The sequence below is a fragment of the Cyprinus carpio genome, unplaced genomic scaffold, assembly GCF_018340385.1.
Source record: "Cyprinus carpio isolate SPL01 unplaced genomic scaffold, ASM1834038v1 S000006731, whole genome shotgun sequence".
Lineage (NCBI taxonomy): Eukaryota > Metazoa > Chordata > Actinopteri > Cypriniformes > Cyprinidae > Cyprinus > Cyprinus carpio.
The window spans coordinates 827,417-855,074 of record NW_024879334.1 but is presented as its reverse complement, the minus strand read 5'-3'; the positions used below and the strand labels follow the sequence as shown (position 1 = coordinate 855,074).

Below are 27,658 nucleotides of genomic sequence, written 5' to 3'. Positions count from 1 at the left end.
TAAGATTTTTCATTTTTATTAGAGGCCTACGGAAAGAGCTTTCTCCTTCCTTGAGAAGCTTCCATTTGAAGGATTGATTATGCACTTTGGATTGAAGCTAGATCGTTTTTTTTCTCGAGAGGCACCAGAAACAGTTCTAAGGGAAAATAACTTCTACTGGGATATTTTTGTCTTTTTTTGCGCAAAACGTTTTGATGTGAGCTGCGTTCGGAGTTGCAGTTGGCTGCAAGATTTCCTCAACCTTCCTTCGCTTCACTCTCCATCTCTTTTTAGAGCGTGATACTGTCATGACTGCCCTCTCTTGATGGGATCTTTGCTGCCTGGTTTACTTGATTCAAGGAGACCCAGATTAGGCATCCAGAACTCATTCAAGGTGAAGTTTCCAGAGACTGACATTTCCTGGGTGTATTGATTACTTATGTATTGTTGCAGTGCACAAGAAAGTAAAATGGGATCAAGCTGCGCTTTTTGTTTAAGGGTCTCAAGCACAAAGTGCAGCAGCATCCAGCACTTCCAGTTGCTCCTCGAGCTCAGCCGACCTCAGCGCCTCAAGGCTCTCTTTCTTTGCTCCACCTCCTTCTCCCCTATGGCGCACCATAGGCTCCTCCCCTTTCAGCTGCCACGCCTCGCCTCCCCAGCCACCACGGCGATCGCGGGACATCCAGCAGGGCATCTCCAAATACCTGACGCCTAAACGCTTTCTGTCAGGTGTTGCTTCCTGACCGAAGCTCTCTTCGCAGCGCTTTTCTCACCTGCTACTCCAAAGCGCAAATCCAGCTGACGGCAGGAACATGTCATGGAACTACCAGCCGCCACTACAGCAATAAAGCCAGAGATCGGCAAAATGCTGATGGAGCCTGGCCAGTAGGCGCCGCTAACTTTAAAGACCAGAAATCTACTTCAGCCGGCAGGACGTGGAGGTAAGTCTGATGTTTTGATGTTTAGATAGAAGTACTAGTCTCTCTTGAGTATGCTGTGTCTAATGTCTTGTTTATAGTATACTAGGTGTATTAAAATCTTGCATTTACAACTTTCTTGGAAGTGTTTCTTAGGGAGCCAATCAGATTGTTTGCGGGTTTTGTAAAGCTCTCGCCATTTATTTGTACGTAATATAGATGCATCAGACAGTCATAGGGCTGCTCGATTAAATCATGATGAGGCAATCGGAAAAGCCAACATTTAATAAGATAAATATATGTGCTGCATGTTTCGGAATGAAGCGCAGAACTGTATTTGTTTACAGCTCATGATCCGGTGTTTTCAGTGTCTCTGTTCACATTAAATGCTGCTCCACACAAACTCTTTTTTGCATCTGCTTTGAGTTTGGGTTGCTTATAATGTGCATTTACAAAAAGGTCTTTAAAAAAACATCTTACCAGTCACTTATGAACGGCTTTATTAAGCAGAAGCTTTAAGGATCTCCTGTAGCTTTCAACTGAAATAAAGCTGGTTAAACATTAGTGAGAATGGCAAAAATATTACTATGTGATATTTCATATTATAATGATATTTCATGCTTAAAATCACAAAGTATTTATGAAAATAATAGAATAATTTTTGTAAGTATTATTTTATTTTGTAATAAAAATTACAGTGTGCTTACAAAAAAATATTATTTTTCTTAAATACAAATTTTTATTTAAATTAAGTATTACAGTAATATTTCTTACTGTTGGTATATTCTAGGTTTGTTGAACTTAATTTTGTTATTATTATTATAATTAGTATGATTACTTTTAAAATTTTTATTATATACATGTATTATTTCTATTATTATTGTGTGTGTGTATTCATAGTCATATCAGTATATAATCAAAAATTGTGCCAAATTGGGCGGCCTTACATCCTAACAGCAAATCGCAACTTTTTTTTTATTTGTATTTCTTAAATCACATTTTAAATCACACAGTTTTATCAAACTCAAAAAAAAAAATTCAGAAAATTGATTGTGCAACTCTTTAAAACCTGAGGAATATCCATAAATGAAAATTATAACGCAAACTTAGCCGCCAATCAGATCAGAGCCTGTGAATCTTGGGAAGCTTTTGCCCTTCTTTTAAATGTAATTTACTTCAGAATCTGTTTTTTACAGTCTGTGTGTAAGACCAGCAACTAATGGGTTAAGTGTCTCGCTCAAAGTACAATTTTCGGACAGGACAGGAATCCTCATAAATCCAGCCCTACCTGGAACAAAACCTGTGACTTTATTCTAGCAGTGGATGTTGTTGTTCCTCCAGACACTGATTATGTGTCAGAGGCGGAGAGAGGAGAGGCCTCCAGATCTTCTATAGAGGAATTCCTCTGATCAGTGATATATTCTCTCTCTCTCTCTATCCATCTCTCTCTAAGTGAACATATTTTCTAGCTGGTGTGGTTGACCCGCGCTGGTCAGTCTCCGTGTCTCTACTCGAGGGACGCATATAAGCTGCAGTGATGCCTTTATGAGCGAGGGTTTGTGCCCGTGTGGATGTGGACACGCTCCGAGCAGGAAGGCTTCACACCACAGGCCTTTAAAACGGGCGCCGCGGCAGGGACCCGAGCCAGACCTGCAGCTCTGCAGTCCCAGCGCTAAACACGAAACGCCAAAGCTTTCAAAAGTATGAAACGGAATATTCTGGCAATTCCAAATTCTTTCCGCCTGAACGTGTTTGCAGTGGGATGTTTTCAAACATTGAAAGTGTTTGCAGAAGCGAAAAACGTCCTGAATGCTCACCCGGAAATTTTTACAGCAACTGCTCTGGAAAGTTTGGGCTTGTCTTGCGAGAACAAGGCTTGTGGTTCGTACAGAACGGAAAAAACATGCCAGCTCTGCTGCTTTAAAACACAGCCGGTGTCTTGTCAGATCATTTCAGCTGCCAGATATGCGTGAAAATGTCACTGTTTATTAAACCGCGGCCTTCTGAACTCGTGCACAGAACCAGAGGAAGTATTTCTTGAATGCACGCATATTAGCGCTCTCTGTAAACACAGCACAGACTTTAGTGTCTATTCAGCGTCTTGTGTTTGCTAATGAGCGTTTTTGTTTGCGAGTGGCCCTTCCTGCCTGGCGGGAATCTGATTCTGCTGTTTACATTGGGCTGGCAGGGCGACAGCAGGGTATTCCCGTCCCCGGGGCGTTAGCTGACACCACGATTGTCTCAATGAAGCGCCGCTACAGAAATACACCCACTGCACCGCGCCAAGCTAACCAGCAGCGCTTCTGGGTATAAAAATACAGACACTAGATCGGATTTCCAAAACCATGTCGACGGATTTGTTTGTGGTATATGAGCAGTCGAATCGATGACTTGGAGGTTTTATATGGATGTATCCTTATTAACAGCCTCGTCTGAATCTGGGCTGGACAATTAGTTTAGATGGTTTTAGTTAACATTTAGTTTAGTTTATGTTCACCTAGATCGATTCTGTGACGGATTAAAGAAATGCATTGAATTTATTTTGCAATTAAGGATGCAGTGTGAATCAAATCACCAAAACAATAATCTTTGCTGTGAGTGTATTGATCTTAAAAATAATACACTCTTTTTAGATGCTTTAGTTCTATTTTTTCTATTTTTATCATTCAAAGTATTATTGTCATCATAATAATACTACTACTACTAATAATAATTCATCATTATTATTAATAATGATGATGACAACAATACAAAATATTATCATATATTAATATTGTATTATTATACCATTATTAATATTGAACAATATTTACTATTATCATCATCACTGTCATTATAATAATAATAAATATTAATATTAATAATAATGATGGTGATGCTACTAATAATAAAATGTTTTGTCACTTAAGTTTATATTTTTCATTTGCACTATTCTTTCCCTATTTCAATATTGTTTTAATAATAATAATAATTAGTAATGTTATATTATTCTATATTAATGTTTAGATTAATTGTTAATGTTTTTATCTGTTAGTGTTAAAATACATTATACGGTAATATAATTATTTTTAGAATTTCATTGCTTTTTACAGTATTTCATGTTTTAAAAGCCTCAGTCCTTTATTTTATTTATTTATGTAATTGCATTTAATTTAATACATTTTATTTATTTATTTTGTATAATTATGGACCCTTAGAAGTTTTAGTTGAGCTGTGTTGTAAGTTTCACTTGTCCAGATCTTTCCTGTTCCGTCGAGCGGATATTTCTGTCTTTACAACTGGGCCTGTAGATATTTCCAGCAGGTACCTGTAAAAGAAACCCTTTCTGCTGTGGTGGGGGACCCCTGCCTTCTCTCTTTACGAACAGCTGGGGGAAGGAATCAATTCATGCATCGCAGTTCTGACTCGAGCTACAAAATTCAAGTGAAATTATAAGCAGTGAACTGCCTGAAGTGGTTTGAGCAGATGCCGATCCTGTCTTTATTTCATTATTTTTATGAGCTTGTCTCCGTGCTCTCGTCCTGATGAGTAAGACGTGAGTCAGGAAAGACTCCCTATTTAGGAAGAGATACGGCAGAGACTCTGTAAAGCTGCCCAGAATGCATCTGTGTCTGGGAATGTTGCTACCGGGATGGACCGCCGTTTCCCGGAGCATCGAGCGCGGTCTGCTGCGTTGACCTCGAAAGGGTTTCTTGCCTCTCTGGTGTGTGGTTTCAATTTGATTTGATCACACATTTTTAATAAAGTAATTACTGTTTTATGGCTTCATTTAATAAATCAGAATTAAATCTTAAAGCCAGAAAAAAACAACAACACATCATATACCCCAATTAATGTAAGAAATCTAATAAAATGATAAAATTCTTAAAGTTTGATGAATTAAATTTATTAGACATGCTTTTTGTTTCTTAAAATTGAAATAGGCCATTAAAACAGATTAAAAAAACAACAACAACAACATGCTTTAATTTGTGCAAAAATAAGACAAAAATAAGTTAAGCAAAGCAATACAAACAGATACATGGTGATTATACACAGAAGTGCCATTACTGTAGACATAAAAGCATATACAGATAAATAAAACACATTTTCAGGGTGTGATTGTAAGTCAGTTTTGATGTTGTGTTGATGTAACTCTCTCTCTCAGGTGCTGGGCCGCTGCTTCCTGACGGTGATGCAGGTGCATTTCCAGTTCCTGTCACAGGCGTTGCAGAAGGTCCAGCCGGTGGCGCAGTCCTGCCTGGCCGAGGCGCTCGCACAGGTTCAGGAGAGACACGGAAATGCCCACGCGCAGAACACGAGCCCCGGGCCCCTGTCGGAGCTGGACGAGGCCGTCCGCTCATGGAAAGGAGCGTCAGAGGTACAAGCACCAACAATCAAGAATGTGTTAAATTGTTAAGAAGTGATAGCAAAGATTTATATTGTTAGAAAGGTTTTTTATTTTGAATAAATGAATGCTGTTCTTTTTAACTTTTTATCATCAAAGCAAAATCGTTGGAAAAAGTATCACACAGGTTAAAAAAAAATATTTGGCAGCACAACTGTTGGAATTCTAATAATAAACAATCATATTAAATGATTTTCTTAGATCATGGTGCACTTATACTGGAGTCTTGATGCGGAATTCAGCTTTGCATCACAGAAATAATTACATTTTAAGGATATTAAAATCACAAACCTTCATTATAATCTATAACATTTGGCAAGATCGCTTTTTTTTTCTGTAATTTTGATTGAAATAAATGCAGGCTTGATGAGCAGAAGATACTTCTTTTAAAAACCATTACAAGTCTTAATGATCACAATTTGTGAACGATATATATCTATATAACACACACATACATAACACACACACATATGTATGCATATATATTATTTATTTTTGCAATAAAATATTTAAATTATTATGTAATAAAAACTGCAGACCGCATGTGGCAGATGCATGCTTTGTATGTTAAAGGGCGGTGTGTGTGTGTTGGGTGTTCAGGTGACGGCGTGTCTCCGGGAGAGTAACACAGTTTCTACCAGTCTGGCATTCAGGTGCAGCAGCTCTTCTGCTCTCAGAACACCTCCATCCCTGAACACCAGCTCAAAGAGCTCAACGCCAACATCGACAACGCTCTGCAGGTGAACCCCACAGTAACAGTTTCTACCAGAACATCCGAGTGATTGCAGTGTTTCTTAGTGTTGCAAAGTCATAAAGAATTAACGTGGATCTCCTTCAAACACTGCAAGAGCCTTTTCAGTATCTGTTTGATTTCGTTTTAATCTTATCTTGCGATGTCCAGCCTGTTATCCTTTTCAGTTCTGACTGATGCATTTGAGTCAACAAGCCCTGAAAATATTATTTTTAAATAATAATCAGTCAGAACTGAAAAGGATATATATAATTGGTGGTATTACCCAGTATTTAATATATATGACATGTTATATTTCTAAAAATATTTTAAACAATATTGATATCAGCTGATATTATTTGAGTGCATGTAATATTTTTGTTTTAAAGAATTTGTTGATCAACTGCAGGACTTTATAAGTAAAATGTTACACGCTATTGAATAGAGATATACACTAATGTAATAAAAATATATAAAAATTCTGTTAATAACGAGGCTTATTTTGAGCCAGTAAATAACCCACTGACATTAATAAAGCTCTCTCGCTCTCTCTCGCTCTCTCTCGCTCTCTCTCGCTCTCTCTCTCTCGCTCTCTCTCTCTCTCCCTCTCTCTCGCTCTCGCTCCTCCCTCTCCCTCTCCCTCTCCCTCTCTCTCCCTCTCCCTCTCTCTCTCTCCTCCTCTCCTCCTCCTCCCTCTCTCTCTCTCTCTCTCTCTCTCTCTCTCTCTCTCTCTCCTCTGCGTTACCCAGAGTATAAAGCAACGTTAGACTCTTTGGGTCTAGTGAATGCGGCTGAGCGGTTCTATAATCCCAAATCCAGGTAGGCCCAGCTACGGGCATGTTTTGTGGTGTGTGGAATTATAGCGCTCAGTGCAGATTAAGCTGCTTTCTGGAGGTCCGTGTGTTCAGTAGTCGCCACAGACAGAAAGAAGAAACAGATGTTGACTGTCCACATCAAGTGTGTGAATCACTTTGCATCATATTTCTGGATAAGAAACTATTTGTTTAGACAGGAAGTGATTGTTCTCGACTGGCTTACATTAGTTAGTTCTTAACCACAGACTGGTTTAGTTTGTGCCCTCAAATGAGTCAGTCGGGGAACAATCGCCTGCTGTGCTTGTTCAAACTGCCAAATGAATAAATGTTCAATGAAACATTCAAGGTTTTCCCCGGTGCCATGACAACCCTCCCCTCCACCAGCTGAGTAATTCTTCCTCATGAACCTCCACCCGCCGCCCCTCGTTTTAGCGACCAAGCCTGATTACTTTGTAACCTGACTTCATCGATTGTATCCGCCGCAGGCACGTGCACTTGTGTGTTGTCATGTCTTTTGCTCAGTCATGTGTTTACTTATTGTGGGTGTGTTTTTTGCAGGGACTGCTGCAGTAGTGGACGCCGGGGCCCACGCACGGGCATTACATCCCAGGACGCTTCAACACCACAGCCTCAGCCCATCCAGTGTGAGCCTTACCCATCAAATACCCGTCCCCCGAGATCGGCTCTCAGATCTCCTTCCCGAGGAGTTTCCTTCAACGAAACGCAAATCGTAGAACCTCAAGCTTAAAAATTGGTATCAGAACACATCGAAGACCTGATGAATGTCGACTAGAGATTGTGATGAGATCCCTGCCTGGACATGATTTGAAAAGCAAGCCACCAAAACTAAGAGCGGATATAAACTAACGTTAAAAACCAGTAGACTCAGGATGCTTGTTTTCTCAATTGTTTTGAAGATTTCTGCCATATATTCACATCAAAACAAGAAAATTTGGATCTTACCAAACCCATTTAGCAGATTTTCATTATTTTTTCATGACAAGAATAGCAAGTTTTCCCTTTAAGATTGCAATGCACAACTTCTGTTCAAAAGTTTGGGGGTAGTAAGATTTTGCGTTTGAAACTTTTATGGGAAAAAATATATAATTTTTTTTTTGCAGTATGCATTAAAATTGATCAGAAGTCACAGTAAAGACATTTATAATGTTTACAAAACACTTTTGGTACAATTTTATCTAAACTAATGTTCCTTCAACATGTGACTAATAATTCAGAAAATGTTTCTTGACGCAGCCAATCAGACCAGATTAGAAGATTTCTGAAGCATCAATGACACTGAAGAATGGAGGAAATAATGCTGAAAATTAAGCCCACTTGCTAACTAGAATCACTGATATATCATTATAGATTCACCCTGCAAACAGTTGTTTTAAATTGTAATAATATTTCACTTTTTTTTACTGTATTTTTGATCAAAATAAATGCAGACTTTCCAAAGCATCTTATCGATCTCATTCAGTTTTTGAATGGCTTGTGGTGCTTTAAATTGCGCCAGTTACAACTTCAGGCCACTTTACAGCTAAAGAGAATCATCTAATTTGATCTAATTGAAATCTCTTTCCCCGCATGCTGTGCTGCCAGCTGATCAAGGATGCGGGGGATCAGAATGGTGTGGCCGTGCGGGACGCTTCCCCGTCACAGTAGGTGCTGAACCAGGTGTGTCCCTCCGAGCCTGGACGAGCGAGCCTGTAAGACGGCCAGCTTCAGCTGCTCGTTCGGACAGGCTGGACTGGTGAGTTTTCTTGTTATTTCACACAGGCATGGGGCACTTGTAAGACTTGTGTGTATTAAAACAATCAACGACATTTTTTTGTGCTGCCATTTACATTTTCTACATTTCATCCAAAGTGAAATACATTGCTTTTAATGCAATTCAAGGTAGTTTACCATTTGTGTGACCCTGGACGCAAAAAAACCAGTCTTAAGTCTCTGCGGGTATATTTGTTAGCAATAGACCAAAAATACATTGTATGTGTCAAAATTATCGATTTTTTCTTTATGCCAAAAAATCTATTCGGATATTAAGCTAAAGATCATGTTCCATGAAGGATCTTTAGTAAATTTCCTACTGTAAAATATATCAAAACTTCATTTTTTTTTTTTTGGGGGGGATTAGTAATATGCATTGACCCCTTAAGAACTTCATTTGCGACAACCTTTAAAGGTGATTTTCTCAATATTTAGATTTTTTTGGCCCTCCCTCAGATTCCAGAATTTCAAATAGTTGATCTCCAGACAAATATTGTCCTCCTACAAAAACCATAAATCAGTTGGATAGCGATTATTTGATTCGAAAAAAAGAAAAAAAATTGGACCCTATCGACTGGGTTTTGTGCCACCTTCTAAGGGTCACATTTGATCTGTTATCAGTGGATACTGTTTAGAGTGGGTGCATTAAAAACAAGCAAAAAGATCATCTGCTCGTCTAAATGACACTTCGTAATCACTTCAATTAATATCTGCTTGCCTCCCTAAAGAAATGTGTCTCAAAAAAAAACTACCAAATTGTCCTTGAAAGATTTGATTTCATAAACCTCATAAATGAAAGCAAATTCAGTCGCTAATCTGACCTGAGAAGTGCTCGTAACAGCCTAGGGACCTTTTGTTTTTCATGATTTCATTATTTTTATTAAAATTGGGTCAATCTGAGGCAGTTTCAAGAAAATGCATTTTCTTTTCTAGTAAAGTTTCTATCAACAATTATAATATATATTATATATAAATATATTTTTTTTAATATCTTATCAATTTACATTTAAAGGTGACTTCGACCCCGCCTGCGCGCGTGCGCGTGTGCCCGCTCGTCCTCACCGCGCGGCGCGCGCCTGAGGGAGGGCGAGGCGAGAATGCGAAGAGAACTGAGCGAGTCTGAGCGCGCACAACAGGGCCCGACTCTGCGGTGGCGACATGCGTGCGAGACGGGGCGCCGCGTTGGAGTCATCAATTGATTGAAAGTTTTAATTGTGTTTTGTAACTCTTTTTACGTATTTATTTGAAGTTGGGGGAGGTGTTTTTTTTGGAACTCTGTATATTGGTTTTATACTACTGTATGTACTTGCCATTGTAATTACAATACTATGTACTGCATACAAATTACACTATTGATGTACTGCACTCTTGTTATACATGTTGTATTTCATTTGACGTTATTCTGAAGAAATACCTTTCTGTAAGTTACGTCTGGACAATAACTCTATAGTAGTAGTGGTTAACACTATTGTAAGGTGCCCTTGTTACAGTCTAATTCCTAGCAATATAAATACGGAGTAATCTTAATTAACTAAAGGTACTTACTATTATGGTTAGGGTTACTAGGATTGAGGTTGGTTAGGGTCACTTACATGTAAATAGGATAAAATTTAATGTTATTATATAGTAAAGTAACATGTAAAAGGAAACAAGGGACACCTGAAAAAAGTGTGTTACCGTTAGTTAATTACAAGTGGTTTAAAGACACCTAACTTGAAGGGGAACCAAGTTTTTACCTATTTATTTTTTCAGTACATATGGTTTTAAACTGCGTTATGGTAAAATAATTGCTTGAATAAACAAAAATTAAACTAATTGCTGAATAAGCTAACATTTTTTCATTAACCTTTGTTTAAATTCAAGTAACAAAAATCATTTGTTTTTCGTTTAATACCCCTGATATTCCAAGAAGAATCCCTGGTCAGCAATGTTGACACACAAGAAAGAAAGAAAGTTTGAACGCTTGAGGATTTGGGAAGAAAAAAAAGCCTCCGGCTACAGGAAAATAATTTCTGAATAATCATAAAGCGGTTTCCATGACGCTGTTTCTGTCCTTGCTGTGTGTGTGTGGTCAGCGTGACGTGACCTTGTGGGTGTGTGTTGTGTTTCAGTGGAGAGTCTCGTCAATTGAGGATACACCTGTGCTATTAATGACATACCACCACTTCCGGTTGAAGGAAACGACCATCTCCGTTTCAAACGCCACGAATGTGTGGCTTCAACATGCCCTCTTTCAAGAACTGTGGGAAATGTTGCAATTCGTGGCTCTCTGACGGTGATGAAAAGCCAGGTTACCGGGGCTCTCAAGCGTCCGGTTGACTGTGGAATGATTGATTATGATCACTGAACGAGCGGCACATGGCAGATCTTCATGACAGTGTGTACAGTACAGTTATTAAACCTGATGATGTGTGTGTGTGTGTGCAAGGTGTGGTTGACACGGCCTCAAGATGAGAATAAGAGCGTACGCCCCTCAGATCTCTCGTTGAAGGATCTAAAGTTGTGATCCAGGGTCCCTACGACATGGTGATCATTGTATACAACAATATTTCTGATAATATTTGGTTCTCCAGTCGCTTTGACAGTAGATCCACATCCCTTCTTGGCTGCAGGTTACTAGAGTTCTAGATTTTGCCCATTTATTCAAAGAAGAGATGGACTAATGCTGTGTGTGTGAATAAAATAAACCATTTACGGCTATTAATGAAGAATTTGGGTCACTGTGAGTCAGCTTCAGGAAAAGAAACCTGTTTTCTATTAAATATTAAACTTTAAATAATAAACAGAAATTAAATTATATAATTACTATATTTTTATAAAAAATTAGTTGAAAAAAAATTAGTTAAATTATTGTATATACATTTTTTGTATTTAATTTGTTTTATCTATTTTCTCTACTCCTAAGTTTAACATGACAGCAGCCTTTCCTGGTGAAATAAAATCAAATAAAAGAGTCAAATAAACTGTAGACTATATAAAATTAATATATATGTACTTTTGTCTTTACAGGTGAATCTGAAGGCGGATCCAGCGGCGATGTCTTCTGCTGCAGCGCGAGTCTGTTTTAGCCCCGAGAGACAAGACCCTCGGCTTGGTGGACGTGCTGTACACGGCTGTGTTTGACCTCCAGCGCTGGAAAGAGCGCAAGTCAGTGTCAAAACTTCATACCTGACTGCACTCAGTGAAAGGAGACCAGAATTGGCCACTTTCTGTTAAATCTAGACTTAGTTCATTATAGACTGGGTTACTGTAATTAGCTAAAAGTAAAACCACAAAAAATTTATTTTACTTGAAATAAAATAAACCCCAACTGAAATAAAATGTGATTTTTTTTTTTATTTTTTTTTTTATAGTTTTAGCAAGTTGCAAAGGCAACCTTTCTCATTTTCCTTTAGTTTAACTTGATGTGCTACAATAAGTAAAATTAAAAAAAAAAAACAATACATAAAAAAATGACACAAAAAATAATAAAAATGAAATCTTTTCAGAAAGACATTTCTTATATACAGGTATATACTTATAGTTTGTTATTATTATGAATCTTTTTTTCCCACAAAATCCTTGTAAAATGGAATCTAGAAAACACAATTTGTATTCATTTAATACACACACACACACGCACACATATATATGTGTATATATATATTTTTTTTTATACTATGGGCCGTTGAATGCTTGAATCTGATTGGCTGACGAATGTTCTGAGGTGTGCAATTATTTTCTGGGAAGTGCACAGTGAACGTAGTTCCAGGCAGCTCTTCGCATGTAGTAAAGCTGTAATAACGGAAATTACAGGACTAACAAAAACAACAAGACAGACAATTTTCCCAAAGTAAATACACATGACACACCTCACCAGTCTAATTCACACAAGCTTTCTCTCTCTCTCTCTCTCTCTCTTTCTCTCTCTGTGTGTGTGTGTGTGTGTGTGTGTGTGTGTGTCTCTCTCTCTCTCTCGCTCTCTCCCTCTCTCTCTCTCTCTCTCTCTCTCTTTAAAACTATCTCTCTCAACCATCAAAACACTGTGTGTCTCTGTCTCTCTCGCTCTCTTTCTAATAACTTCATTAATAACTGCATTAGAATGCCATCAATGGCTAAAGCCTCCATTACCAGCTTTAAAATGATGTTTTGGAACCAGCAAAAGAGGCGTTGGATGAGATGCGGAAGAAATAATCCTACTCACAATAGAGATTTAAGTACAAAAACCGGACAAATCCCTTTAAATATATCATCTGATCGATGTCTTGAGATGTGGTAACTGTAGTATAAGTGGAATAATTGACTCCGGGCCATTGAATTATTAAAAAAATAATAAATACTTTAAGTAAAATTTAAATGTAAAATAAAAAATTCTAATAAAAATTCTAATAGCATTTCCATGATATTAAGAGAACAGATTGATGATGTAATTGCTTGCTTGTGTTTCTGTGTTTCAGGGAACAGACTTTGCCCACCATTCAGATCCAGCTACAGCGAGACACGACTGATTACGGCGGCCCCGTCGATCTTCCTCCCGGGAACAGCACCAAATCCTCCGGAGGCCTCCCCAAAACCATCTCCAAACTCACCTCACGCTTCACCAAGAAAACCTCGTCTAATTCCAGCGCAGGCGGCAGCTACTCCATCCCCAGCACCCCGTCTCGGAGCAGCGGCAGCTCGGACGACAAATCCAGCCGCCTGCACAGCCTCCTGCAGATGAACAGCATGCCGTGCACACCTGACCCCAGCCACGCACAGAACGCCAACGGAGCGTCCGCAGACGAGCAGGGCATGAACCTGCCCACCGACCAGGAGATGCAAGACGTCATCGACTTCCTGTCGGGGTTCAACATGGGGAAATCCCAGCAGGCGTCTCCGCTGGTGAAGAGGAGGAACTCGGTGGCGTCTACGAATGCGGCCGACTTGAAGCCGCCCAGTGGAGCGGCTCCGCTCACCTCGCAGTCTCAAGTGTCTCAGATGTTAGCGCAAACCTTGCAGCAACAAACACAGCAACAACAGCAGCAGCAACAGCAGCTTCCGTCAACACCAAAACAGCAGCAAACGCAGCCGAACTCACAGACTCTGCCGTTCTACCAGCATCTCTTGCAGCCGATCGGTCAGCCGCAGCAGCCACAACAAACAGCACCTGTTTCCCCGCAGCTCTCTTCCCAGCAGCCCCCGCAGCAAAGAGCCCCCAGCAAGTGGCCCCAGGGTCCTTTAGGAGGCCTCTCGCCCATCGGGCCCTTGACACAGTGGCCCGCCCCGGGCCTGCCGGACCTCAGCTCTGACCTCTACAGTCTGGGGCTGGTCAGTACGTACATGGACAGCATGATGTCTGAGATGCTCGGCCACAAGCCCCCGCAGGGACCCCGGAACAACACCTGGCCCAACCGAGACCAAAGCGACCAGAGTCTGTTCGGGGTGTTGGGAGACTCAATGCCCTTTGACCCTGCAGGTGAGCAGAGACCGGTCAGCTCAGATGGGTTCATCATAGGTTTTGTAGTGGTAGAGCATCAGAGCAAAACTCTGCCGCGTGGAAGAGAATGAATGTTCTGATTATTTTACATTAAGCCATTACATTTTATATGTGTGTGTATATGTATGTGTGTGTGTGTGTGTGTATATATAGTTTTTAAAAATTATGATAAATAATAAAAGCTGAATAGAAATATTACAAAAATATAAAAACTAATAAAAATGACAAAAGTTCAAGAAGTTACTAAAAATGAAAATGATACAAAATATAAAAAACATAAAAGTGTATAAAAAAATTTTTTTCCAGAAACAGATAAAACCTTTTTCAAATGTGTGACAGTCCCAGCTAGAAAGACATTTTCTTATATATATTTACAGTATAAGAACATATGTGTAAGTAAATCAGTTTTTAGCTGAAACTTTTTTTTTTTTAGATTTTTACATTTTAAGTTTCATTTCAATCAAATTTACTTTTGTCATTCTTAGTTTATTTTTTTATATATATTTTTAGATTTAGCCTTAATTTATTTTTATTTCAGTTTTAGTCATTTTTGTACTTAACCAATTTATTTCCGTTAGTTGGAATTCACAATTATAATTTTTATATTTTTAGTTTTATTAATTTCAAGTGTTTCATCTAATATTTAGATTTTATTTTAGCTTTATTTCAATTATAAAATTCTTAATGTTTTAATCGTTTGAGTTAACAGTAAGAAACACAGATTTGACAACTCTGATTTTCATGTATTTTTTTTTTTTTTTTGTAATACGTTTACATCGTTTTTTTTTTCTTTTTTTTGCTTTTAGAGCTCTATGAGCCCAACTACCCCTTGTTCGCTGCGGAATCAAAAGACTGAAGCAGTCACAGCGTTTTTACATATGGTGATCATGCCATTCTGTTTCCATCTTACACTTGATAATGCATTAATTTAGAATAATCAATCCGCTTGTCAAGTAATTTTAATGTAATGTATTTAGTTAGATGCCAGACTTGAATGCGTGTATATAAGGGTGTTGGTCAAATCACACACAATTGTATTACTTATTCAAAGGGTTTTCCTCATTAGTGCCATAGCGGAATTCCATTATGACATTCTAACTGTATGTGTGTGTATGTAGTGGTTATTGTGGTGCAGAATGTCAATTAAGTGCATTACTGGTCTGCGCGCGCGCGCGTGTGTGTGTCTGTGTGTGTGTCTGTGTGTTGGACTCCATTATGTGTTTCTGCTGCGCTGGACAGTTTAAACAAAGAGCAGGACACAGCGACACACATCACTCTCTCTCTCTCTCTCTCTCTCTCTCTCTCTCTCTCTCTGTCAGTGGGCTCGGATCCAGAGTTTGCACGTTATGTTGCCGGGGTCAATCAGGCCATGCAGCAGAAACGGCAGGCGCAGCATGTTCGTCGGCCCAGCAACACCCGAAGTAACTGGCCACACCCAGACGAGCAGCACAGGGGCTGGACACACCCAGAGTACTACAGCGAGGGGTGAGAGACGCTCCAACCAATCACAGCATCTCATCCATGTTTTAACCATGATGAATTATTTCAGTTTCCATTTCCTTACTTAGTAAAGTCCAGTAGACATCAATGCTGAAAATGCTGCTTAATATTTTTGTGCCAAGACATTTATTATGCTACAAAAGTTTTCTGTTACAAATAAATGCTTTATCAAACAATCCTGTAAAGGAACATGTATCACAGTTTCCACAGAAATATTGTGCAGCACAACTGTTTTCAACATTGATAATAATCAGAAATGTTTCTTGAGCAGCAAATCATCATATTAGAATGATTTCTGAAGATCATGTGACACTGAAGACTGGAGTAATGATGCTGAAAATACAGCTGCGCATCACAGAAATAAATTACATTTTAACATAGATTCACACAGAAAATGGCTGTTTTAAATTGTAATAATATTTCACTTTTTTACTATATTTTTGATCAAATAAATGCAGTCTCGGTGAGCAGAAGAGACTTATTTAAACATATTAAAAAATCTTAATTATTCCAAACTTTTGAACCATAGTGTAAATATTGCAGTTAATAGTTGCATATGTTGATATCGATGTTTGTTTTCGAGCAGGGAGGCGGTCAACAGCGGCTGGTCAGCCAATCAGGGGGATTCGGCCAGCTCGAGTGACGAGACGTCCTCAGCCAATGGGGACAGTCTGTTCTCCATGTTCTCCGGGCCTGACCTGGTGGCGGCTGTTAAACAAAGACGGTAAGAGTTTAATTTGTTTATCAGACTCTTCTATCAAAAACATTTTGCCAGGGCGGTGTGTTTGAGATGAGTGTGTCCCTCATGTTGAGTGTGTTTTTTAGGAAACACAGCTGTGGCGAACAGGAAGTGTGCACTCTGCCCTCTCCTCCTCTCCACCACGCCAGTGACGACAGTAACCAGGTACTAATGACTCAGTAAACCCCCACACGTTTATATATATCATCATCATAAGAGGACGACTTAAAAACTTTTAGAAATCTCATATGCAGCTGTTACTGTAACAAAAATGCTGTCAAATTAACTTGAGACAACAGTTAAGCATCTTTTGGAAAACATTCTGTATTGAGTTCTGCATTAAAATTCGGATCCAAGAACTTGAAAAGTTTGAGCCAGTAACAAAATTGTGAAGGAGTTGATCCAGTTTTTCAACTCTTTCTGCATGAGTTGATTGTCTTTCTGCAAAAACAAAATAAACAGCCTTGTGTTCATAGTTGGCGCACCATGCATTTCAAATTGGTAATAATGTACTGTATTTGTAACTTGGCACATTAAACACAATTTCTGAATTTTAATTTTCTGATGTCGCATCAAATTAAATGTTAGATGCCAGGAAATGACATCAAAGAGTTGACTCTGATCTGATCTTAAATTGTCCGATCATTTGATTCCGATTATTTATTATGACCGTTATTTCAGATGTTGTTATAAATATAGAAATATAGAATTTTTTTTATTAGTCATGATTTAAAATTATTCAAAATATTTGATTTTTTTTTTTTTTTTACTTTTACAATTTTTAGCAAAAAATAGTCTTTAATTTTTAAATGTCTGTGCAAGAGAAGGTAAACTCTTTAAGAAAGAAAAATTGGGAAAATGTTTTACTTAAGCTTATATTATGTTAACTTGTAGAGTAATGGTATAATGTGTAGCATAATACAAAAATAAGATTAATACTGCCAATATTTGTACAATAAATATATTATGTTAGAACCTTTTGACTTTTTTTTTTTTTATTAGCCACTTATTTTAAAATTATTTTAAAAGACTTAAATAAAATCAGACCACCATATATACACAATTACATTTCTCAGAAACTAAAAACTTTGAAACTTATGTGAAAACTTTTTAAATACGTTAAACTGTTTTCACCATCTTGAGCATCAGCATTTGTCATTGGCCTTTGTGCTATTGTGTGTTTCTTGCACATTGGCATTGTTTTGCTTTGTATGAAGCTTTAAAACAATCTTTCCTATAGCTCAAATTGTAGAGCATGGTGCTAACAATGCCAAGGTCATAGGTTTGATTGCCATATGTTTGATTCTTAGGACACAATGTCGTAGGTTTGATTCCCATATGTTCGATTCCTAGGACACAAGGTCATGGGTTTGATTCCCATATGTTCGATTCCTAGGACACAAGGTCATGGGTTAGATTCCATATGTTCGATTCCTAGGACACAAGGTCATAGGTTTGATTCTATATGTTAGATTCTTAGGACACAAGGTCATATGGGTTTGATTCCCAGTGTGCTAGTGTCATGGGTTTGATTCCCATATGTTCGATTCCTAGGACACAAGGTCATGGGTTAGATTCCCAGTGGATCAGGTCATAGGTTTTATTCCCATATGTTCGATTCCTAGGATACAAGGTCATGGGTTTAGATTCCTAGGACACAAGGTCATGGGTTTGATTCCCATATGTTCGATTCCTAGGACACAAGGTCATGGGTTTGATTCCCATATGTTCGATTCTTAGGACACAAGGTCATGGGTTTGATTCCCAGTGTGCTATGTCATAGGTTTGATTCCCATATGTTCGATTCCACAGGACACAAGTTCAAGGGTTTGATTCCTAGGTCATGAGTTTGATTCCCAGGATCTAAGGTAAAGGGTTTGATTCCCAATATGCAAGGTCAAGGGTTTGATTCCCAGGACTTTCATTTCATTTAAGGATGTACCGCTTTGTACTGCAAAATGCATAAATGTAAATATGTTTTGTGTTCTTTGTGTTACAGGACAGCAAAAGCTAAAACCTGGCCTCTAAAGCCCCCCTGCAGCACTCCTCACACACCTGTACCATGCCCAATCCCAGCAGCTCTTCCCACTCTGCCAGGTGTTCATCCCTCCAGCCAACAAGAAGTGACTCCATGCAAATGCTGCAGTCCCCGGTGTGAATTAGGCAGCCAGCCAGCTGCCCTCCATCCTCCGGGATGTCCTCCGGCTTCCCGTTCACACAACAACAACAACAGCAGCAGCAGGTTTCCCCAGCACAAGACCCTGTGCAGTAGCTTAAAAACCTTCCTGCCTCAAACCCGAGCATCGACCCAGCTTACCTGCACCAGTACTGAGCTGGACCCGTGCTGGGAGAGGTCGCCAACCCTTTTCATGTATTTTGAGTAACGCTCAGGATGTCAACCCAGATCAGCTTTTAAATGCTTTGAGTGGGACGCCACTGAGAAACTTTATAAAGGGGTGTCGGTCGTGTCGGGGAAGCAGAAGCGGGAGGATATTATTTAATTATCCAAACACGGCGTCGTAGAAACCTTGATCTTGTGGTGTGCCGTGAACCTAAACTAGACTCCAACCTTGTAAACTAGAAGTGTTTTTATAGGGAAATTTGCATTTAACATAGTGGTCAATAACATTTTTGTACACTGATCGCGTGTCAGAAACATCCCGGGAACAAGAAACGTTACTGCCTTCCACGCTGTCCAAACGATGCATGGTTCATGTTAACAGCAGCTAGTCGGACCATTTCACTGGCGGCCGCATCGGCACGACTGAAGCCTTCAGTCTCGCAGCGGCGTTCGGCTTCGAGTTTACACGACTTTTTCGATATGCATGGCCACCGTGCTCACTCACAGCGCGCTATCGCAGCCACATTACGAAGATCCGGACATCCCGGTCTGCTAACCGGACGTCCCACATAACGATACTGTGTTTAAATAGCTGTAACTGCCAAATGTCACGTGGGACGACTCAGACTGCAGCTCTCAGCTACTGTTCCATAGCTTGTAAATGACTAAAAGAAACGAAAGAGAACTATAAATAATTTACTTTTTATGAAGAGGCTTCGAGCAGGCTCGGCAGAAATATAATAATCATAGCAGAGGTGTAATTTGAAAGAAATACACTACTTTTTCAACATCTGAAAGATAAAAAAAAACAAGTAAAAAAAGGATGTTAGTAGTAACTTTGTGCCATGTTGTTTTGAATAGCACTTGCAGATATTTTCTCTAACCAAAGTATCGTTTAGAGGGGGAAATGGTGCTTGAAATACAAAAGAAATGCCGTTTGGGAGCCGTAGTAGTAGTTCTATCTAGAAAAAACTTTTTAATAAAAACCCGAACCCTTCTGTACGGTCAAACGCGTTCATTTTCCCATTGGCATTCTCAGAACGACACTAACACTTCCCATAAAAATAACATGTATTCCTTTCAAATATGATATATTTCTTGTACAAATGTTGACAGTATTAATCTTATTTTTGTATTTTCTTACACATTATACCATTATTCTATAAGTTAGCGTAATAATATAGGCTTATTATTAAGTAAAACGTTATTTTCCCAAGATGTGAAGCACATTTCTTTTCTTTCCTACAGAGTTTAACTGTACCTTCTTTCTACAGAGGTTACCAAATACGCCATTATAAACACTAATAACTGGTTATGGTCGGATTGGGGTGTTTTTTTTTTTTTTTTTTTGTTATTTGACCCAGATTCCTGTTGGTTTCTGTGTTTTCGGGCTGCATCTGAAAAGCCCAGATGTCCTTTTCGTGACGGTTTGCCATGCCAATGTTGCTGTATTTATGAAGACCATGTTTTCTTGAAAACTACATACTTACATGTTTACAGAGAATCGTTTTGCTGTATAAATATATCTTTTTCTAGTTCGTGCTTTGCACAATAAAATGTTAGTTCGTTGCTTCGTTCAGTGTTTTTCCTCCCAACCTGTTAAGGCATTTTTTTTTTTTAAGATAAACATCTTCTGCTTGGCTACTGTAATGCTCAACATTTCTAAGCTGTGTCAAAATGGTTTACTAGTGGCTTCAAAAAATAAATAAAAGGAGTTTAAAAAATTAAAAAGAAAGAAATGACATTGCCCTGACTGAAGACATGAGGGGTGACTGCTTGGCTTATGTTGCTTATTGTTCACTAGAGCTGGCAACTGATTATTTCCAAGTGTACCAGCAATGCAAAAAATAAATATATAACATAACATCCGCTTTCATTTCGTCTTTGATTCCTTTTGCATACATTTTTAGTATTCACATTCTCATGACTGTAATGTGTTTGGGTTTACAAAGCACGGTGTAAATACTATGTAAAGACATGTATATGTAGATCCAGATGGAATCTGATTTTCATTTTCCACAGAAGGGATTTAAACATGGTAAAATATTAAATGGAGCTGAAAATAGACTTCTGTGAGTGACTGAAAGCATCATCAAACTCAGACTAAATAGTTAGAGATGAAGTTCTGTCGACTTCTGCTGCTTGTGTAAAAGTACAAGTGTTTATTGAAGTTTATACATTTATTATACAAAGCACCGACGTAAAATCATTATGAAATTATTTACAGAAAAACAATGTTTCCCAACGGACATCCAGAGCGTCTTTCCTCTCAGCCAATGCGATTCTGTGGTTAAAAAGCAAAACATATATACATTTATATATAAAGAATAATTTAATAACTTATATTTCATATATAGAATATTAACTATGTTATAATTGATTAAATATAATTAGAATAACAATACAGTTAAAATTATATATATATAGGGATTTTTTTTTTTTTGCAAATATGTTTGGTGCAACTCTTGGCACAGAAATGACTCACTCATATGAATGTACGCTAATGCACACTCACATTTATTATAACATTTACGATACAAATCTAACTGACGGTGTGGTCCGAGGTCTGCGTCTCCGGCAGGATCTCGGTGCTGGCGTCAGCTATGGTTCCCAAATACACAATGTTGCGGTGCAGAATCTGCTGGTATCTGTGGAGATGATGGAGCACATGCTTTTTATAAACGCAGCGAAGCATCTGAAGAGAACAGATGCATGAAACTCACGCACTGCACACACTCCGTGGCGCGGCCTTTCTGCAGATACTCTGTGATGCATCGCACCAGCTGATCGTTCTCATCCAGCAGCTGGAAAACACAACATCAGTCAGTTAACAGGCCAGTCACTTTTAATTTTGCAGGTCAAGATTTTTTTATTTTTGTTTTGCACCAGAGATATAATTTAGTTCTTCATGACTATTTCAAAGCCTCTCCAGCTGGCAGTTTCTGCAACTGTAGCTTTAACATTTCTATATGTAAATAACCTCATAAGTGTCTAACCTTAGTGTACTACTTAATGCTATTTGCTTAATAAATATGCATATGTAAATACGGTGGTTGAATGTTAATGAGCTTACGTGGTTTTAATGTCATAATTATGATTTAACCCCATGCTTTTCACCGTCCCCGCCATTGGGACGCTTAGTGCTCTTTTTTGTTGTTGTCCTTTTTCTCTATATAAAAAATCTTTTAGTAAATAAATATAAATTACTATATCATTTGGAGTTTAGAAGCCCAAGATTCATCCTGTAAGAAACCCATTTTTGAAATCGGACATTGAGTTACCATGGAAATGGTACTTTAAAATCTTATGGCGGTCTCCTCCCCCTTAGTGGGCGGAGTCAAGTGTCATATTACAAAATGCATTACGGTCTTTTAGAATCAAAACTTTTTATAATCTTGCCAACAAACATATCATTGGAAAGGTCTGAGTCTCAGCGCATTCCATTTAGCTTTGCGATTTAAACATTAACCAATGGGGTAGCCGCACTTAAATTCCACAATAATATAAAGTTACAGTTTCTATATCTTTACTTATAGGCCTTAAATTTATCGTTAAATAATTCACTTTTAAAAAAAAAAGCCCGCATAGAACTTCCGCACAATGACCCCATAAGAAGCCAACTCTTTTTGTCTAGATTGTTTCCATAAAGAAACCTTTAACAAACTGGAAGCAAACTGGAAAACTGCATCAGTCAATGAACAGGTTATAACTTTTAATGTTACGGAGTCAGATAGCCGCCGTTCATTCAGATTATGCACCAGAGATATAAGTGGGACTCTAAGATAACAGATTGGAAGCCTATCCAGCTGCTTGGTTTATTTAAAAGAAGATCACATTACTGTGTGTAACTGACCTTATATGAGTATCTAACCTTAGTGTACTACTTAACACTATTTGCTTAATAAAGATGCATATGCTAATCGGTGGTCGTATGTTAATGAGCCGCGTGGTTTTAAAGTCATCACTGTGATTTAAGCCTTAACTTTCACCCGTCCCATGCATTGGAATGGCTTGAATTATCTTTTTTATTTATTTAGAGTTGTCTCTATATAAAATCTCTGACCTAATCATCATAAGTATATATCATTGAAGCTCATAGATTCATCCTGTGAGAGCATTTTTGAAATTGTAGCTTCTATGCCATGGTTATGTTACTTTACAAAATCTTATGGCCAGTCTCCTCCCATTTAGTTTAGTGTTAAGTGTCATAGTACAACATGCATTGCGGTGTTTTAGAATCAATACTGAGTTATAACATTAGCAATAGGCAGACCCAGTGGAAAGGTCTGAGTCTCAAGATACATATTTAGGGCATTTACCCTGAGTATTAATTTACTATTGTCTCACTTATCTAACTTTACAATTCATTAGAAACAAAATTCAAAGGAGTTCTGATGGCTCCCAGTGGCTGTATGTGGTATGGCGCCCCCTACATAAGTTCTCACAGAAGACTTTAATGTTCTTTGATGCTCCTTTAAAATTTGCCACATCTCGCTAGAGACAAAGGTAAAAACGTATACAATTTTAGAGTAAAACCTATTTATAAAATGTTATAACCAAATAAAAATTAAATTAATATAGCGCATTTTATTGACAGGACATTTAAAATTCTATATAACTTTTGATACTTTAATTTTTGAAAAAAAATTCCACTTTTGCCAAAATCTGCTAATTTTTCTTCTTTAAAAGAGACCAACCTTAGGTCCTATATTCAAAGTGTTCTAAAATGCAACAATTTAAGTTTGGATAGTGCACTTTAATGCCTATTTTAAAAAATGGGGAGTGACAGTTAAAGAGTCCAAACTTCTCACTTAAATATATACATTATGGAACTATAACAATAGTAACGCTATCAAACTTTAGTTTTTTCATTTTGTTTAAATTCCACGATAACAAAAATCTCAACTCTACCTAGATTTAAAGTCTTTATTGTTGAAATGTCGTCTTCATTATCACTCAGAAACCTCTTAAACTCTAAATAAATAACAAGTTTATGATTTTATCTTCCATTCTGCTGGAGTGTTTCCTCTTGTTTGTCTGTTTTAAGTTTTTTCCCTTTTAACGTTTTTTCTATCACATTTTTGCAATAAATCTAACTCCTTATATATCTGCACAACGTTTTTTTATATTGAGTTTCAAGTGTTTTCTTTCACTTTAAAAAAAAAAAAAAATAAAGAATATATATCAAATGTTGAGTTTGTGATTTTACTCTATCAGTAAATAGAGTAAATAAAGAATAGAAATAGCGATTCACGCGTATTTACAAACCAGCGCTCTGGAACTCTCGCGTTCACGCAATGGATACAAGTGGCGCGAATTTGTTTTTCAAATCTCAACGGACAGCGGTTTAATAATACCGGCGAACTGAGGCGAGAGCAGTTTCGAAAGAAAGACGGTGACCGGGGATCTAAAACCTCAAGAGGACGTTCAGCTCGATATCTGCGTCTCTGTAAGTTACCGCGGCCACACCGCGCTGAGTGAGCGGAACTAAATTACGTCGTCGTTTGCGTCCCGGAAACGTGAGGGCTGTGAGATTAGTTATAGAACGCGGCTATTTCTCTCTTAAATAACCGAACTGTGTGACAGCCGTGGTAAGCAGGGGAAGCGTAAACTCCCGCTCTCTTGAGATGATCTCCCTGGTTGAATTTGCTCTTCTTTTCCGCGCTGCCGTTTAGGAACAAAAACAACAGACATGTTCCAGACTCGGAGCTCCACGGCACCGACACGCGCCTCACTTGTGTAGCGATAAGATGAGAAACAGCCAGAAATCCCGGGCGAGGAACAAATCCTCGATGAATTCCAGCATTTTTATTGCGTGTAAACAGTCTCCGTCAGGTCAGGTCAGATCGACGCGTTTCTTCTGCTGGTCGGAGGTTTTCCTGACGCGCTTCATTACTGACGCCTGCAGGTCACTTCAGCACTGACGCCTTTCCTCTTAAAAAAAAAAATCTAATGTAAATGTAAAACAAGCACTCAACTGTACATAAGTTATATGTATGGCACAGAGCTGTGTTTCTCAACCAGCAAACCACAGTTTAGAACCTAGCGGAAATATTACAAATATTTAAAAAGAACAAATTAAAAAATCATTAAGAGGCCAGACATTATATTTCTTAATCCCAGCCCCTCAGTGTCTGTTTCTGGAAAAACAGGGATATTTAATTTATATATTTAAATTTATTTGTATTAAAATAGTCTAAGAGAATTAAAATGCTAAAATATCTGATTATTGTGTTAATTTTATGATTTTTATTGTATGTATATATTATTATTAAAAAGTAAACACACGTGGCTAAATCTAATTTTATATCTAGAGATTAGATTCTAGACTGAAATAAAAATGATTTTAAAACAATGCCTGTGTAAGAAAATTTAAAAAACGATTAAGTAGCTTGCACACCTTATTTTTTCACACAGTACGCTGAACATCATATTTTTTTTTTTTAATCTGGTACCTCTCTTCAATCTTGTTTGCTGAAATTTCTATTATTTTCACACGGAAATTCATTGTTAATCACCTTTAATATTAGTGGTACATTCATTCGTTTTCTTTAATAGTAAGTAATAATGATCAAGTAATAATAATAATAATACATAATACTTATATATATCATATCATATATATATCATATAATATATATATATATATATATATATATATCTATAGTATATATAATAGCTTATAATCCTAACTTGTAGTGATAAGTTTTAGCCTACACGTTCATGTTTCTGAGTATATGACAACGAATAACATTTTATTTTCAATTTGTCGCCGCCACGGTACTGTTTCTCATTGGTTATTTTTCAGAAAGTCAAGAATCTATTTTTTCTTTAACTATACTTTCTTAAATATCCCCCAAAAATCTAGCCTTATGAATCATATATTTTTAAAACACTTGTATACGGCGATCGTGAGTGTAACATGAAGACCAGCACTCTGATACAGGTCCATCTATACATGTTATGTTACTCAACATTTTAGTTGAAGAGTACGCATTTTTAAAGTGCACCAAGAGTTTGTAGTTGCTTTAAATTTGAGGCACTGCCCCCCCTCTATCTATGTTCGATACTTTTCTTTTTATATATAATACTATAATATAGTATGAGAATAAGTTTATAAGGCTAGGACACAAATATATAATTAAATATTTCGTCATTCAAGTTTTCAGAAGTACGATAACAAAAGTTGATTAAGGTTTGTTTTGAGTGCTATATTCCCTGCACTTTTTATGTGACTGGACGATGTATAACAATGAACTATGATGTCTCATTCTTGTCAGCTTATTGCTGTATAAACACAATAATAAATATAAATAACCTGCCTGCAACACAATTATCGTTACTCTTTATGGTTGTTTCATGTACTAGATCATGGAATTAACTGTGTTAAGAAAATAATGACCTTATTGTAAAGTGTTACCCGGATTTTAAAAAAAAAAAGAAAATGTCATGATTGGCTGCTATATTGTTGCTAGCTCTCATAATTGTTACTTGTTTAGCACTGCTTTATTGATCAAAAAACCAAGTGAGGACACATACAAAGAGGATTACTGAACAACTATTAGTACTTTCTCCTTGAATATAATAACCTGTTTGTCCCGTCTTGAAGGATGCCCTCTAAGGAGCCACACCATGTACAAACTGCCTCCAATTCAGGAAAAACTACAAAACAAAACTTGCCAATCAAATCTCCTCCAGAGCATAATTCACCATTACACACCTGTAATGGTAAACAGATACATTCTGCACATCTGTCCATGAGCATACAAGAGTCGTTCCGCTCGACTTCGAAAGCTGTGGCCATCAGGCTTAGAGGACTTCTGGTTTTCACATCTCACTCCAGTCCGAAATCTGCCTACAACTTGTAGCTTAGCGGTTTCCCGATCGATGCCCTGCTTCTGAGCGATCGGTCAGACTGCACGTTCTCACTAGCCTGCCTGCACGTGTTGTTGCAAAGAGTGCAGTAAGTGCTTTTTTAAAGGGGGGAGTGGCTGTAGATTTAATGTCAACAGTAGAGCTTAATACCACCAAAAGCATAAGAAACGGACACGGACAGCCGGTGAACCGCCTGGGAGTTCCGTGGGAACTATGACCAGAGCACTTCTCGCTCCCAAATGTCATCCGTAATTCAGTCTTTGGACCACACTTTTGAAAAACATAGGAAATTTAAAATATTTGACCGTTGAAGCCACGGACCTTATCCGCACAGAATAATAATCATTAAGCTCCAGTATCAAACAGTGCCGGGCGTTTAGGACCCCCCTAGTGCTTCAGTGACATTCAAAGGGCGAGAGATGGCGGCTCCGACTTATCACTCCTGCCCCTGTCCCAGGGCCTGGCCCGGTAACGAAGGTTAAGCAATGGATGGCTGGTCAACTATGGGATAAGCACTACTCAACTTCTGCCCCTGCGTTAACGAAAATCAAAGGTGGACAACCAAACAGAGACAACGTTGGATCAAACGATTCACATAGAGGGGTTCATTGAGACATCTTGCTTGATGGACACTTAATTCGGAGTGACGCAACCTCGCTCTCCTGGTTTAGAACTCGGAAGACCTACTCGCATACTTCTGCTGTGCGTCGGGATACCCAGCAGCGCGTCAGGTATGTTTTACAGAGCTACACGAGACCCCTGCAGTGCACTCATGTGCATTTGAATCTATACTGAAATACTCGCTTCCACGCTGTGAGAACCTCCTTGAACAAATTCAACCAAGTCACTTTCGGGTATATGGCAGCTGTATGAAATGACATCAAATGTAGCCCGCGGGGCGTTCTGTCTTCCTTTAAAATGCGGACCCCCGTTGGACACAATTTTCACACGCCACGTCCAATCGGCCTCCTTAAAGGGTTTCTGTGATCTGTGTTCCAGAACGACTCTGTTTTAAACAGCGATGGGGCTCATCGTTTCTCAGGGTTTTATATCAAGAAAGCCCTCTAGTTTCAATTTTAAATAACTGAGCATCGAACAAGGCAAGAATAACTGGCACTCGAATAATCAAAATACCAGTTGGTTTTAAAGA

General features: G+C 38.2%; 1 protein-coding gene and 1 pseudogene across 1 annotated transcript; one reads left to right on the top strand and one right to left on the bottom strand.

The window, feature by feature from the left end:
- Window positions 1-418: 418 nt before the first annotated feature.
- Window positions 419-18,564, top strand: LOC122144596 (annotated as a pseudogene).
- Window positions 18,565-20,775: 2,211 nt separating this feature from the next.
- Window positions 20,776-24,327, bottom strand: LOC109072486 (ss18, like 2). The gene is made up of 5 exons (XM_042755623.1): window positions 24,280-24,327; window positions 22,953-22,973; window positions 21,361-21,437; window positions 21,185-21,281; window positions 20,776-20,917 (listed from the first exon to the last, which is right to left on the bottom strand). Exons 1-5 carry the CDS (start codon window positions 24,325-24,327, stop codon window positions 20,903-20,905), a joined length of 258 nt encoding a protein of 85 aa, XP_042611557.1. The 3' UTR covers window positions 20,776-20,902.
- Window positions 24,328-27,658: the final 3,331 nt, after the last annotated feature.